We start from the raw sequence: 13,713 nt of genomic DNA on the forward strand, positions 1-13,713 counted from the left end.
GTCACATGACCCCACCCTCCTCCTCCTATCAGCAGCTGTTCCTCGGCTCTGCCAGCTCTCGGTGCTTCAGCCGAGATGAGCGGCGCTGCCGTTCCAGATGACTTCTCTATCTCTCACTCTTTTAAAGCCGGAGAGTTCCCCAAGTTTCAATTAACTTTCCCCCTCGCTGCAATCTGTGGACAGCAAACCACGAGATGGACCGGGTCCTGCTGCCCCGCCACAGCAGGATGGGAGCTGCTCGTGAATAGATTCATCACTTTGATGTGCATCAGTTTGGAGCTGCACAATGTGCCAAAGTGAACCGTCATCTCTCAGAGTCTTTAACTTTAACTCGTGGAGCTGCAGAAAATTGGGCGTGCATCAGAAAACCCATTTCCTCTCATCGTGGCGTCTGGTCGCCATTAGGGCGTCTCTGTGAGGATGAAAGGTGAGCGCTAAGTGGACGCTGATGAAAGCTGCTGCTGCTTTCGTCTGATTTAACCCAGGTAGATCTGTGGAGGAGAGGCTCATTAGGAGGCGTCGCCTGACAGAGTCAATGAAAACTCCAGGTATTAGCGGCGCCCCCTCAGGTGGACATGTCCGTCCTGGGATCCTGTCAGGGACTTGTCAAAGAAACCCACACTTGTTGTGTTTTTTTTTGTCGTTCCTGGTGAATTTTTTTAGAGAGCACGATAAAAACACAAGATTGACCAAACAGACACACCCAGCTCTAATCTCCGTTTTTAAAGATTTTTTTTTGTGCCGTCCAAACTTTCTGGGTCAGATTTGGGTCCAAAAATAAGACAGTGTCATTTCAAACAGAGAAACACTGGTTAGCTTGTGACGTTGACTTTTATAGCATGGTAACAGTAGAGGAGGCTTCTAGAGTGCTGGTATCTGGGTGCTTAGAAACTGTAGTTAAAGCATCAAACTTGAAAAAGAGCAAAGTACAACCTCTAATGCTGGACGTTTGTTGCTGAATCTCAATCAGTCTGTGTTTGGCGTTATCGGTAGGTGCTTAATTAATTAATTTAGCCTTTGTTTGACAGCCAATGTTCTGATTTGGATATGAAATCCTCTCTAAATGAAGGATTTTTCATTGTAAGTTTTATGCCCTGTTTGTTAATGAAAGAGGACCCGGTGCGGACCCCTGTGGGACGCCATCTTTAAGGATAAAACGCTGGAAAATAACCCAGCTCCTTAGACATTTTTCATTTAGACTCCCAGGTAGTTTTGAACCATTGAGCAGATTTTGAAGACCTCTCTCTGTCATCCAGCTCTTTGCAGCAGGACTCAGCGAGTGACTGACTCAGCGCACAAAAACCAGAATCAATTTTTATTCGTCAGGCAAGAAGAAAAGCTTTCAGCCACATTTATTGCTCAGCGTCGGAGAACAAAAAGATGCACTCTCCTCGTCTCTTTGGTGTGTGCTCCTGCACCCTGCTCCTCCTCGTTTCTGAAAATCCATATCTGAGAGCTGGACGGTGCTGCATGTGCCATCGAGTCCTCCTCAGAGACTCTGGTGTGAATCAGGAGGTGACGAGGACGACACGGTCGGCAGCTGGAGCCAGCGTCAATAAAATAAACTGCAGGAAAGCAGCAGCTCTTGTTAAAACTGAAGTTTGTCCCAGCAGCTCAGTCCCTCTAAAAGCCCGCGGTCTGAGGGTCTGAGGGTCTGAGATGAGTGGGTTTCTCTGACATTTGTGGAAATGGTCCTGTGAGAGGCAGAGCCAGGTGAGACGGAGATAACGATGGAGTGTTAGACGTGTCATTACATTTCCTGTCCACGAGATAAATCCCAGACGGTCTTTGAAAACCCCAGAAGGTCGTTTTTACAGCGTTTGGTGCTGGTTTGAAGAGATTTCCAGGATCCTCAAAGACCGGATCAGAAAGTCTTTGAACAGCTCGGGAGTCGTGATAGGTTACAGACCGGTACCGGGTCACAACCAGGACCGGACCCTGGATTAATCACTCAGCTTTGATTTGAAGGTTGAATTTTAGGGAGAAAAACGTCCTTATCGTTTGTGGAGAGCTCCTCTGAGTTTGCTCCTTTACTGTTTTTAATGAAGAGGCTCGTTAATTATCTGCTCGTTAGCTCCAGGTGGATTTTCATCAGGTGATGATTCAGAAGTTTTCAGGGATCTTTTTTATTGTAGGTGTTTATTTCCTGTTAAAGCTTCCTGTGCGTTAGCAGCGTCAGTGTTAGCGCTCCTGTTAGCTTCATGCTAACTGCTGCTTCCTGCTTTCCTTCACCTGTCCTGTGAATACCTGTGATCTGCTGAGGAGTCGATCCTCGTCCATTTTTCATCATCAGCTGGGTTTGATCAGGCCGTGTGTTGTTGACTGATTCACGTCTGTAAATGTTTCACCACGTTGTTTCTTTCCCCTGCGTCTCTGCTCTTTCTGACTCTGCTCCACACGTCTGACCTGAGGATCTGAGGATCTGAGGCTCTGATTGGCTGGATCGGCGGCTGTAGGTTGGTGTTTGATGGACTGAATTTTGGGTAAATTCTCGTGGCGTGGAGTCTCCTCCTTGAGTTTAGCGCTGAGAGCTTTGGAAAAGGTCTTGGAGCATCTTAAACGTGGCGCTCTGATTCCTGCTGTTATCACATTCAGCCTCCCCCCCTCCTCTTCATTCACGGCTCCCAGCGGGGGGGCGGGCTCTGCTCTCGGACTGAAGGGGCTTTAAATGAGTGACCTTTGAGACAATCAGAGGTGCCCCGGCTCTGAATGGCGAGTGGCGGTCCTGGGGTGCTGATGCGGCGGCTGCTTGTGGATTACATTGATCCGGTGAAACAAAGGGGCCCGCCGCGCTCTTTGTGCGAGGAATTAATAAATAACAACATGTGAATGAGACGCTCATACTGTACGGCGAGGACGCTGCTCTGGGAAATCATTAACTCTCTCAGGAGGACTTTCCTCTGTGGATCAGGTCCCCACAGCGAGTCCGGACTCTGTCAGTCCGGACTCTGTCAGTCTGCAGGGTCACAGACACAAACAGACTCAAAAACCACTGAGGAACGGGGTCCATGAGTCCAGTCTGGTCCAGTCTGAGTAAAAACCAAGGATCTGCTCCTGGGCAGAGGAGCGATGTGTGTTTGTATTATGAGGAGTATCGACCAATCAGACGTCAGGAGGCTCTGGTGTGTGCGTGAACAACAGTATGGAGAGCAGAAGCAGGCTGAGCACAGTCCACACTAACAACAGTCCAGCTCCCATTAATGGTCCCAGCTTCATGGCTCCAGAGCAGAGCCTCTGTGTGACTTCCCGTTTACAGTGAAGCTGAGACTCACCAGAAACAGATGAAGAAGAAACTCCTCAGAGAGAGCCGCTTGGAGGAGGGAGCACTCTGCAGAAGTTTTTCAATGACACATTTAACGTTAAAAGTTTGTACGATTGATGAGATGAAGACACTATGTAAGCGCAATGAGCAGAGGCAGCTTTGTCCACAGGGGGCGCCAAAACAGACTCAGACAGAAGTTCCTTACTGGAGCTTTAAGGTCATAAATGTGTGAATTAACTTTTCAAACATTATATTTGATTCATTTTTACACATTTGGACAAATTAATGTGTAATGACTGACTTTATAAAGGACGTAATAAATATAAAATGTCATTTTCTGATGTTTTTAACCGTGGAGTCAAAAATTTACAGCGAGTGGTCATCGGCGTAGAAAGAAATCAGAAAATAGTCACATGATCCAACGGCCTGACAGAAGATATTCTGCACTTTTTGTTTTAAAATGTGTTTTAAACATTTGATTATTGATTGTTTGAAACTGGAAATCTGATTTATTGTCAGATTAATCGTCAGATTAATCGTCAGATTAATCGTCTGATTTATCGTCTGATTAATCGTCTGATTAATCGTCTGATTAATCGTCTGATTTATCGTCTGATTAATCGTCTGATTAATCGTCTGATTAATCGTCTGATTTATCGTCTGATTAATCGTCTGATTAATCGTCTGATTAATGGTCTGATTAATGGTCCCTGGCTGTTTGACATAAACGAGGAGGAAATGTGGGAGAGCTCCTCCAGTCCACCTTAAACCAGCAGCTCCTGTTTTAAGGAGGAAGACCAGATTAGAGATGCAGCATGGGGCCCCTGAGTGAATGTACGACCCCCCGCTCTGGGTGGATAATGGCGAGCTCTAATGGCGAGCTCTAATGGCGAGCTCTAATGGCGAGCTGGAAGGAGGAGGGGTTAAAGTCCAGTCAGGCTGTGTCAGGTTTACTCCTCATGGAGAAACTTTTATTGTGAAAAAGGCTGAAGTGTTTTTTCTTCCTGCTGATGTTTTCACTCTGATTCCTGCATGAACTCACAAACACGCCGCCCCAGCTTCATTTCTTTCTTCTTCACTGAGCGCACAAGCCGCCACAGAAGAAGAAGAAACAGAAGAAGAAGAAGGAGAAGCCCCCTCCCCTCGCCGCCCACAGACCCTCTGTAGTCTGAGGAGGAGCATAAACAGGCCGTGGCGAGCGGCGGCGAGTGGCGGCAGAGGGCAGTGGGATGAATATCAAATATTTAGAGCCTCTTGGTTTCAGCAGCGTGAGGGTGAAGCTGAGGGGAAACAGACTCACTTATCTCGGCTTTGGAAATGTATTTTTGTTTGGAGGAGGGTGGGGGAGGAGGAGGAGGGTGGGGGAGGGGTATGAGTGTGTGGTGAGGACAGCAGCAGGGTCTCAGACTGATCCACATCAGAGAGTCAGAGATAGAGTGAGCTGTTGACTCTGAGCATCAGTCTGAGCCAGGATCAGCTGATCCGGGCCTCAGAGTGAGACCAGGATCTGCTGGGATCAGCTGAGACCAGGATCTGCTGGGATCAGCTCAGACCAGGATCTGCTGGGATCAGCTGAGACCAGGATCAGCTGATTTAACTTAGACTAAGAGCTGAGGATGTTTCTGGAAACATTAAGTTCATGTGTTTCCTGTCAGGTCCTTTAAAGAGGGGCCGGTCTCAGTGGTTTTTCCTCCTAACAGTTTTCTTTACTCTCTTCCTCACCCGTCTGTCTCTCCAACACCTCCCCCCTCCCTCACACCTGTCCCCCCCCCTCCCTCACACCTGTCCCCCCCCCCTCCCTCACACCTGTCTCCCCCCCCCCTCACACCTGTCTCCCCCCCCTGCAGAAGCTGGCGGTCAGGAGTTGTCCTGTGGGGACGACTAAGCCGCTGTCCCTCATCAAACCTCCCGGCCAGAGCATCGCCATCTCCGTGGTGCCGGCGAAGGCTCCCGTTTCCATGGTAACCGCACACATTAACGGGCAGAAGGCGGCGAGCTCAGAGCCTCTTCAGACGTCACCCATCAACCTGCAGACGGGCGGCAGGGTGGGGACGGCCGGAGTCCACGCGTTCGGCAGCAGGAGAGCCGCAGAGCTGCCGTCCTCTCAGGTAAAGCTGCTGATCACACACCTGGGACACCTGGAGGCAGGAAGGGGGAGGGGCTTACCGACACATGCAAACACAGCTCTGTTTGAAACAGGAAGTGAAGTATCTGGTGCACTCAGAGAGTCAGCTGCTTCCTGTCTCTGCTCCTCCTCCAGCGTCTAACAGTACAATCAGGTTTATGCTAATGCTGCTAATGAGAGCGCTGAGTTGGAGCAGAGCGCTGCGCCTCCTGCTGCGAGGGAGAACAAACTTCTGCTCACTCTCTCTCTGATGAAACAGATTTCCTGGTTTGTTTTTCATCATTTACATCTCCCCACTCGTGAAGAGGAGCAGTCTTCCTCTGCGTCTCCTTCCTCTGAGCGGCTAACGCGCTCTCTGCTCTCATTCATACGTCTCTTTTTCTCCTCCTCTCGCCTTAAATCACTCTGAGGAGCAGAGATGTTTCTGTCACATTTCCCTCTCAGGGAGTCCTGCAGGCTCAGAGTTTGACTGTTTCTCTCTGTAGCTTCACGAACAGGCTAACTGACACAAACATGAACGTCCATCTGTGACGTCACATCGTGTTTAAGACGACAGACTGAGGTAAAGATCTGAACACGTCTGTTTGTAAAGATGGACCATGTGTCCACTTCCTCCTGCCGTACAAAAGTGAAGCCATAATGTCCTCTTTAAATGATGCTAACGTCTTTTTCAGTGGCTTCATTTTGTAGTTCCTGTGTCTTTAAAGTGTCTTTAAAATAAACACATGGACGATAATCAGCACAGCTTCCTGTGAGACGGACACCATGATGGAGAAACTTTTATTTCACCTGGATTTTTTTAGTTTGACCCGTGTCCCATCTGTTTGAATGGACCAGGCTCTGTGAACCGTACCGCAGCCTGTCAGCAGGGGGCGCTCTCACTGCTTCCTCTTTCGCTTTGGTTTGAGATTATTGAAGACGTTTGGGAGTGGATGAGTAATTTGTGTCGTTAGCGTGTAGTTAGCATGTAGTTAAAGCGTCATGTCACAGCCTCTCCTGTGTTTTCTGTGTGGATCCGTGTCAGTCAGAAGTTTGGGAGCAGATGTTTCCTGTCTGGTTTAACTGGAGGCAGCAGCTGGAGGAGACTTCTCTCTGACTCCAGGATCAAGAAGAAGCGATTTGTTCATCCGACACGTAACACGCGTGTTCAGAGTGAGGAAACACGGAGCTGTGTTTCTGTACCTGAGACGTGTTTGTCCTCAGAGGGAGTTAGGATTCAGGTCTCCTCCTCACTCTGTATTCAGCACCACCACCTCCATCAGCTCAGCTCAGGGATCACAGCTCCACCCTGCAGCTGCAGCTCTGTTACTGTAATTACATGGCCTCATACAGGGAGGGGGGGGGCCGGGCTCGGGGCCCCCGGGCTCCTCCTGCTCCTCCTGCTCCTGTCAGTCTGTCAGTCCAGGAGATCACAGTCTGTGTCAGTCAGCTCCACTTATATAAGACGCTACATGTCTGTTAGCAAGAGGCTTCAGATGGACTGTCAGGAAACACACACAGGAAACACACACACATTGAAAACACACACAGGAAACACACACAGGAAACACACACACACACACACAGCAAACACACACAGGCTCTGTTTGTATCTTAGCTCTGTGTGTTTCATCCATAGTCTGTATATAGAGTGGACAGCGTGGCTCCGTCATTCATCATCGTACGGTTTTGAAGCTAAAATTCGTTTCAGGCGCCGCCATTGGCAGCCAGAGTCTGTGCAGTAGAGACAGTGAGGGATTCTGGGAGAATCTGAGTGGAGCAAGGTGACAAAACTAATTATTATCATTTTCTTTGGAGAGTCTAATCACTTCCTGACTCTACCTCCAGACATATTTTACAATCCATGAAAAAATACACGAGAACGTCAGCTGTTAATCATCGTTAAACGTTACGTAAAACCTCGTTTTTAACCTCGTATAACTAATGAAAACAAAAATTTTCAGAAAAAAGAGGACTTGGATACAACACAGCCAAATGATATCTTCAAATCACCACAACAATCAGACGTGAGAAACATTTCTACCAGGTGGATTAATTTTTTAAAGTTTGACCACAGCCCATCTGGAATGACTGGGGAGATGGATTTTTTTACCTATACTGCAGCCAGCCACCAGGGGGAGCATCAGGTTTATATTAATCCATGTTTATAGTCCAATCATAGGTTTTGTGTAGAGCTGTGTGTTTCAGTGCATCAGTGTGTATCCATGTCTATTTGTTAGTCTGTGTGTGTGTGTGAAGTGTGTGTGTGTAAAGTGTGTGTGTAAAGTGTGTGTGTGTGTTATGTGTGTTTGCACTTTAGCTTTGCATGAATATATTTACCGTACGTATGTACAACAAATGAGCACTTTAAAGGGAACACTGAAGTTTGCACTTTGAAATACATGCTTCAAGCTCACACTTTGAAGGGTTTGCTCTCAGTGTGCACCTCTAAGTACATACTTTAAGTAGGAATTTTAAAGTGTGCACCTTAAAGTGAACATTTTAAAGTATGTACCAAAAGTTTTCACCTTTAAGTGTGGTCTTCAGAGCGCACACTGTGTTCCTAAGTATGTACTTCCAGTGTGCACTTTGAATTAAGTGTTTAAACTACATATTTTATTTTTTTTTTTCTAAGTGTAGACTTAATAGTGTGCACTTTGAAGTACTTATGTAAGTACAAGTAAAGTGTGACTGTGTTTGTCTTTTTACTCTGTGTTCAGAAATATTAACAAACTCCTTTTATTCAGACGAGCTGTGGCTCACTTTACTCAGTTGTTGTAGTTAAACCAGAGCAGGTTAATGTATTTATATATCCACATACAAACCTGTTCATTCATAAAACATACATTAGTATAAACATGTGATCATACAAAGGAAGTATCTAACAGCTCAGAGATGTTTGAGATGAGGAGTTTAAAGCTAACAGACGTGAATAAACCAGAGGACAGGAAACAAAAGAGGAAAAATAAACCAAACACAAACCGTCATGTGTGTGTGTGTGTGTGTGTGTGTGTGTGTCTGGATGGTGGATGAAGGTCAGGGAGTTCAGGAGTCGCGTCAGGACCCTGATCCTGCGCTCTGATTGGCTGTTTGCTGCTGCCTGTGACGTCCCCTCTGAGTCTGTGGTTATGATTCAGAGCAGGTCTGTCGCTCCGACACACTCAGACAGACGTTTGCTGAGATAAAGCTGCTTCATTTCATCAACATGTCACTTTGGAGACACCCCCCCTCCCCCATCCTCCCCCTTTCCCTCACTCGTCATCTGGCCTGCCTCCCCTCCTCCCCTCCTCCTGCCTCCCCTCCTCCAGCCCCGCGGAGCTGAGAGGTGAGCAGGTCAGGCAGCAGGATTGTTTTAGGCTCTTTACGGCTGTATTGTTTGGAGAAAGTGGGCACTCTTCCCCCAGCTGCCTCTGAGCGCGCTCATAAAGAAACCCCCCCACGGCCTCCTGCTTTTCTTACCTCCATCAATCCAGAGTCATAAAGCTCAGCCAATCAGAGGTGAGGATGTGAGCAGAGGAAGTGAGGGGGGGCAGCAGGTCCCTCAGACCACCTGGCCACTGATTCAGAGATCAATAACGAGGTGTAATGGGCTGCTGCTCCGCATGAGCGCACACATCATTACTGCATTGTTTCAGCCCCTCTGTAAACACTCATACACCTGTGTGTGTGTGTGTGTGTGTGTGTGTGTGTGTGTGTGTGTGTGTGTGTGTGTGTGTGTGTGTGTGTGTGTGTGTGTGTGTGTGTGTGTGTGTGTGTGTGTGTGAGGGCATGAGCTGCTTCTCCTCTGCTTCTCACTGAGCCTCTTTAAACAGTTTGTCTCCTTTAATCTGCAAAACACTGACGTTTAGGCTAAAGATGCTAAGCTACCTTTAAGAACATACATGTTTATGGATGTTTCTCATTTTAAAATGAGTGACTTAAATAGTTTAAGGAAAGCTGCAGTGTTACAGCTATCAGGGATCAAATTTTGAATTTGTCATTTTGGTAAATCATGGGAGTAAATCAGGAGTAAGTTACTGTGGACTGCAGGAAGAGATTAAAAAAAGGTTAAAAAAAAGATAAAATGTGGAACATTAAGAGAATCAAAAATAAGTATCAAAGTTATCGTTTCTGCTTTGAAATAATATAAAAACTCGTTCACAGCATCTGATAAAAATTAAAGGGAATATTATCTGAATATTTCAAAATTCCACAAATAAACCATTGAAATATGTATGTTAAGATAAATATTTGATTAATTAATCTTCTGTTCACGGATAATTCTCTGAATGTTCAGGGTTCAGAGGCATTCAAAGGCACACAAACAAATTTACTGATAATGAAAACACATGACGTTGATTAAAACACACATGAAGAGAAGAGAATGAACAGAAAAGAGCAAACTAAACTACAAAATAAAGTTTTCAGTCAGCAACAAAATTTTAGAATGAATTCAATTTTTAATCCAAAGAAATTTCACTTTTAAAAAAATTATTGTTAAAACTTGAGGTTTGCAAAGTTTAATGTTTTTCCAGGTGAGATATTGATACAATTTCATGGATTGTTTAAAAAAAGACAAAGAAAATGCAGATTTATTGTGAAAAAAAACATGATTAATCGCCTGAGGTATGTGAGACCGTCTTTTCAGACTGAGCAAATAAAAACACAGAGTTTAAAGACTTCCTGTTTGAATAAAAACTGAATCTTTTTTCACAGAAAGTAAGAAAGTTGACAAAATAAAAAAATCTTTAATAACGTTGTCCTGACGAGCAGAACACTGAAGTACTACGAAATAATAAAAATCAACCTTTGGGCCTCAAACGTCCCCAAAACTACTTCAGAGTTTTTTTTTAATGGTGTTTGTTTTAGAGAGATGAAAAAGAAAATGAAACTTAAGGAGAAACTGTTTAAAAATCACCTGAAACCTGAATCTATAACTGACTTTGTTTGAAAAAAAAACAGCGCACTCTGAATCTCTGAACCTCTGACTCTCTGACTCTCTGACTCTCTAAGCTCTGAATCTCTGACTCTCTGAATCTCTGACTCTCTGAATCTCTGAATCTCTAAGCTCTGAATCTCTGACTCTCTGAATCTCTGACTCTCTGAATCTCTGAATCTCTAAGCTCTGAATCTCTGACTCTCTGAATCTCTAAGCTCTGAATCTCTGACTCTCTGAATCTCTAAGCTCTGAATTCTGACTCTCTGACTCTCTGAATCTCTGACTCTCTGAATCTCTGACTCTTTGAATCTCTGACTCTTTGAATCTCTGACTCTCTGAATCTCTGAATCTCTGACTCTCTGAGCAGGAGGAGCTGTTTGTGGTCTGATCGGACTCTGAGTGTCGTTTGTTGCCGTCGGCTGCAGCGGAGGAACAAAGAGGAGCTGAGAGGAGCCGAGAGGAGCTGAGGGGAGCTGAGAGGAGTGTTTGAAGAGTGCAGCTTTAACGCTGATCGGGCCTCTTTCATTCCTCTCCACCCCTCCTCCTCCTCCTCCTCCTCCTCCTCCTCCCTAAGAATCTTCATCCTCTTTAAACAGCAGCCAAGGTCATCTCCTCCATCCTCCACCCGCCTCCGAGTCTCGTCAGAGCCGGAGGACGGTGGTCGACCCCCTTCAAGGGTCTGCTCCTCCACTCAGAGTCTGAATGACAAACAGGGAGGGAGGAGGAGCACGCTGAGGAGGAGCACGCTGAGGAGGAGCACGCTGAGGAGGAGCACGCTGAGGAGGAGCGCATTAAGGAGGCTTTATCAGAGAGGACTGGAGAGAGGAAGACAGACTGTTCACACACACACACACACACACGCGAGACGACTGAGACGACTAAACCAGTAAAACCTGGTTCAGGGACTGGGTCAGGAGCAGCAGGGGGTGTCAGGAGGAGGCCGGAGGTCCCTGAAGAGACCCCCCCCCCCAGGTGTCTCTGTAGATCATAACACCCCTGAGTGATCCCAGGAAGTCTTCAAGGAGATTCAAGGGTTCCTGGAGGGTTTTCCAGGTGCTGTGGAGTATTTGAAGGAGGATGCTGTTGCTGTGGTAACGGCACTGAGCTGGTCTGAGGTCAGTGAAGCTGACATAAAACCAGGATTTATTAACTAATGATTAATTACTCTCTCATTCAGAGAGTTTCTCCTGTTTCCTCTGAGAAGGATGGAAACAGGTAGAAACAGAAACAGGTAGAAACAGAAACAGGTAGAAACAGAAACAGGTAAAAAACAGAAACAGGTAGAAACAGAAACAGGTAGAAACAGAAACAGGTAGAAACAGAAACAGGTAGAAACAGGTAGAAACAGAAACAGGTAGAAACAGAAACAGGTAGAAACAGGTAGAAACAGAAACAGGTAGAAACAGAAACAGGTAGAAACAGAAACAGGTAAAAAACAGAAACAGGTAGAAACAGGAAAAAGGAAACAGTGATTGAAGCAGAAAGGGAACAGTGACTGTGGTCGCTGCTTGTGAACGCAGCCTGCGCCTCCTCCCAGCTGCAGGCTCCTCGCCTCCTCCCGGCTGCAGGCTCCTCGCCTCCTCCCGGCTGCAGGCTCCTCGCCTCCTCCCGGCTGCAGGCTCCTCGCCTCCTCCTGGCTGCAGGCTCCTCGCCTCCTCCCGGCTGCAGGCTCCTGGCCTCCTCCCGGCTGCAGGCTCCTGGCCTCCTCCCGGCTGCAGGCTCCTGGTCTCTGAGCTCAGAGCATGAATGGGCTGAAGAAAGCGCTGTCAGGCCTCAGACAGCGCCCTCTGCTGGCTGCTTCACAGAGTGTGGAGACGTGTGAAGAGCTCTGAGCTGAAACAGCCAATCAGCAGGCTTTAAATCACTGCTCAGATATCTGATGGTTAGATCTTTAATATAATAATAAAATCAGTCATACTAAGCTTCACATGTTGAGATCCACACGTTAAAAACAGGTTTAACTGTCTGTGATCTGTCCCTGACACAGGTGGAGAAATACTGTGCAGATTATAAAACATATGAAGGTGAAACATTAGATCTGACTCCAGCACACCTGATTCAATGATCAGCTCGTCATCAAGCTCTGCTCTGCCTGATAACGAGCCGTTCATTTGAATCAGGTGTGCTGGAGTGAGGTAACATCTAAAACATGCAGGGCAGGGGGGCCCAGGACCAGGACTGAGAGACTCTGCATCAGATACGTGTTTGTGCTTAAGCTTCTCCCAGCACTCTGGAAGCCTCCTCCACTGCTGCCATGTTACAAAGTTGTTGTCATGAGTTAGCTTGTGTTCTAAATGAGATGATTGTATGGATGGGAGGAGATTGTGTGTGTGTGTGTGTGTGTGTGCTCTTTAAAGAGATCCACCAATCAGTGATGTCACAAATTGAGCACAGGTAATTCACCTGAGACTTTCTGATCAAACTTTTGGAGCGTCTCCAACGTTTTTCTCTCACAGTTTGAAACTCTGCTCATGTTTGGATTTGACTCCTGGAAGTTTTACTGAATATTTTTTGTGAAACAGAAGAAAAACTCTTTAAAGTGATGCAAACAACATGGAAACACATCAGATGAGCAGTTTTGGCCTCAGCAGAAGAGAGAGAGTGAAGGTGGTAAAACTAGAGGTAAAAAGCTCCAGTTTGTCTCCGTCAGAAACTCTGAGCTCTGAACCGTTTTTAGACTTCATCTGGGGTTTCTTCAAGGTTTGAAAAAATCTTTATTCGTTAGATAAAGACGGAGAAATTAAGCCACTATGAGGCCAAAGTCCACCTCTACAGTAACACTGGTTTCCTTGTTTCTGTCTCTGATCCTGGTCTCAGACCCTGGTCTCAGACCCTGGTCTCTGATCCTGGTCTCTGATCCTGGTCTCTGATGGACCTGATCTGGAGGTGAACTCCTGAGTGACTGATCTTCTCTCTGTGTCTGACAGACGTGTGTGAGTTTGGGAGAAGAGATGAAACCTTTCGTCTCTGTTTTGGTTCTGGCTGCTGTGTGTGCTCCTCCTCTTCCTCCTCTTCCTCCTCCTCCTCCTCTTCCTCCTCTTCCTCCTCTTCCTCCTGCGTCTGTGCTGACAGACTGATGTCAGACTCTGAGCCTCGGCCCACCTTCAGCTGACCACTTTTTATCCACTTTCCTCCCTAATCCCTCGTCTCCTCCTTCGCTGTGTCGACACCTTCCCCTGACTGCTTCCTCTCATCCTCAGAGTCCACCTGCAAATAAGATTCCTCTAAACGCCACGGTTTAAAAAACCGCCTTTAACCACCTTTAACCATCTTTAACCATCTTTAACCCTCCATCTTTAACCCTCCATCTTTAACCCTCCATCTTTAACCCTCCATCTTTAACCACCTTTAACCATCTTTAACCCTCCATCTTTAACCCTCCATCTTTAACCCTCCATCTTTAACCCTCCATCTTTAACCCTCCATCTT

The 13,713-nt window shown here is 46.5% G+C and overlaps 1 protein-coding gene across 4 annotated transcripts in view; it reads left to right on the forward strand.

The window, feature by feature from the left end:
* The window catches only part of phf21b (PHD finger protein 21B), an 84,088-nt gene that overhangs the window by 59,076 nt on the left and 11,299 nt on the right, over positions 1 to 13,713 (forward strand). For 2 of the 4 annotated variants that reach the window (XM_074697978.1, XM_074697979.1), the window contains exon 3: positions 5,110 to 5,370. In XM_074697978.1, coding sequence (XP_074554079.1) covers positions 5,110 to 5,370 — 261 coding nt within the window. Of the gene's footprint in view, positions 1 to 5,109; positions 5,371 to 12,695; positions 12,907 to 13,713 lie in introns of those variants that run through there. The other 2 variants (XM_074697981.1, XM_074697980.1) reach the window with 2 other exon arrangements.

Source organism: Halichoeres trimaculatus, unplaced genomic scaffold, assembly GCF_033239565.1.
Source record: "Halichoeres trimaculatus isolate MK-OKI-2021-1 unplaced genomic scaffold, fHalTri1.1 fHalTri1_scaffold_21, whole genome shotgun sequence".
NCBI lineage: Eukaryota > Metazoa > Chordata > Actinopteri > Labriformes > Labridae > Halichoeres > Halichoeres trimaculatus.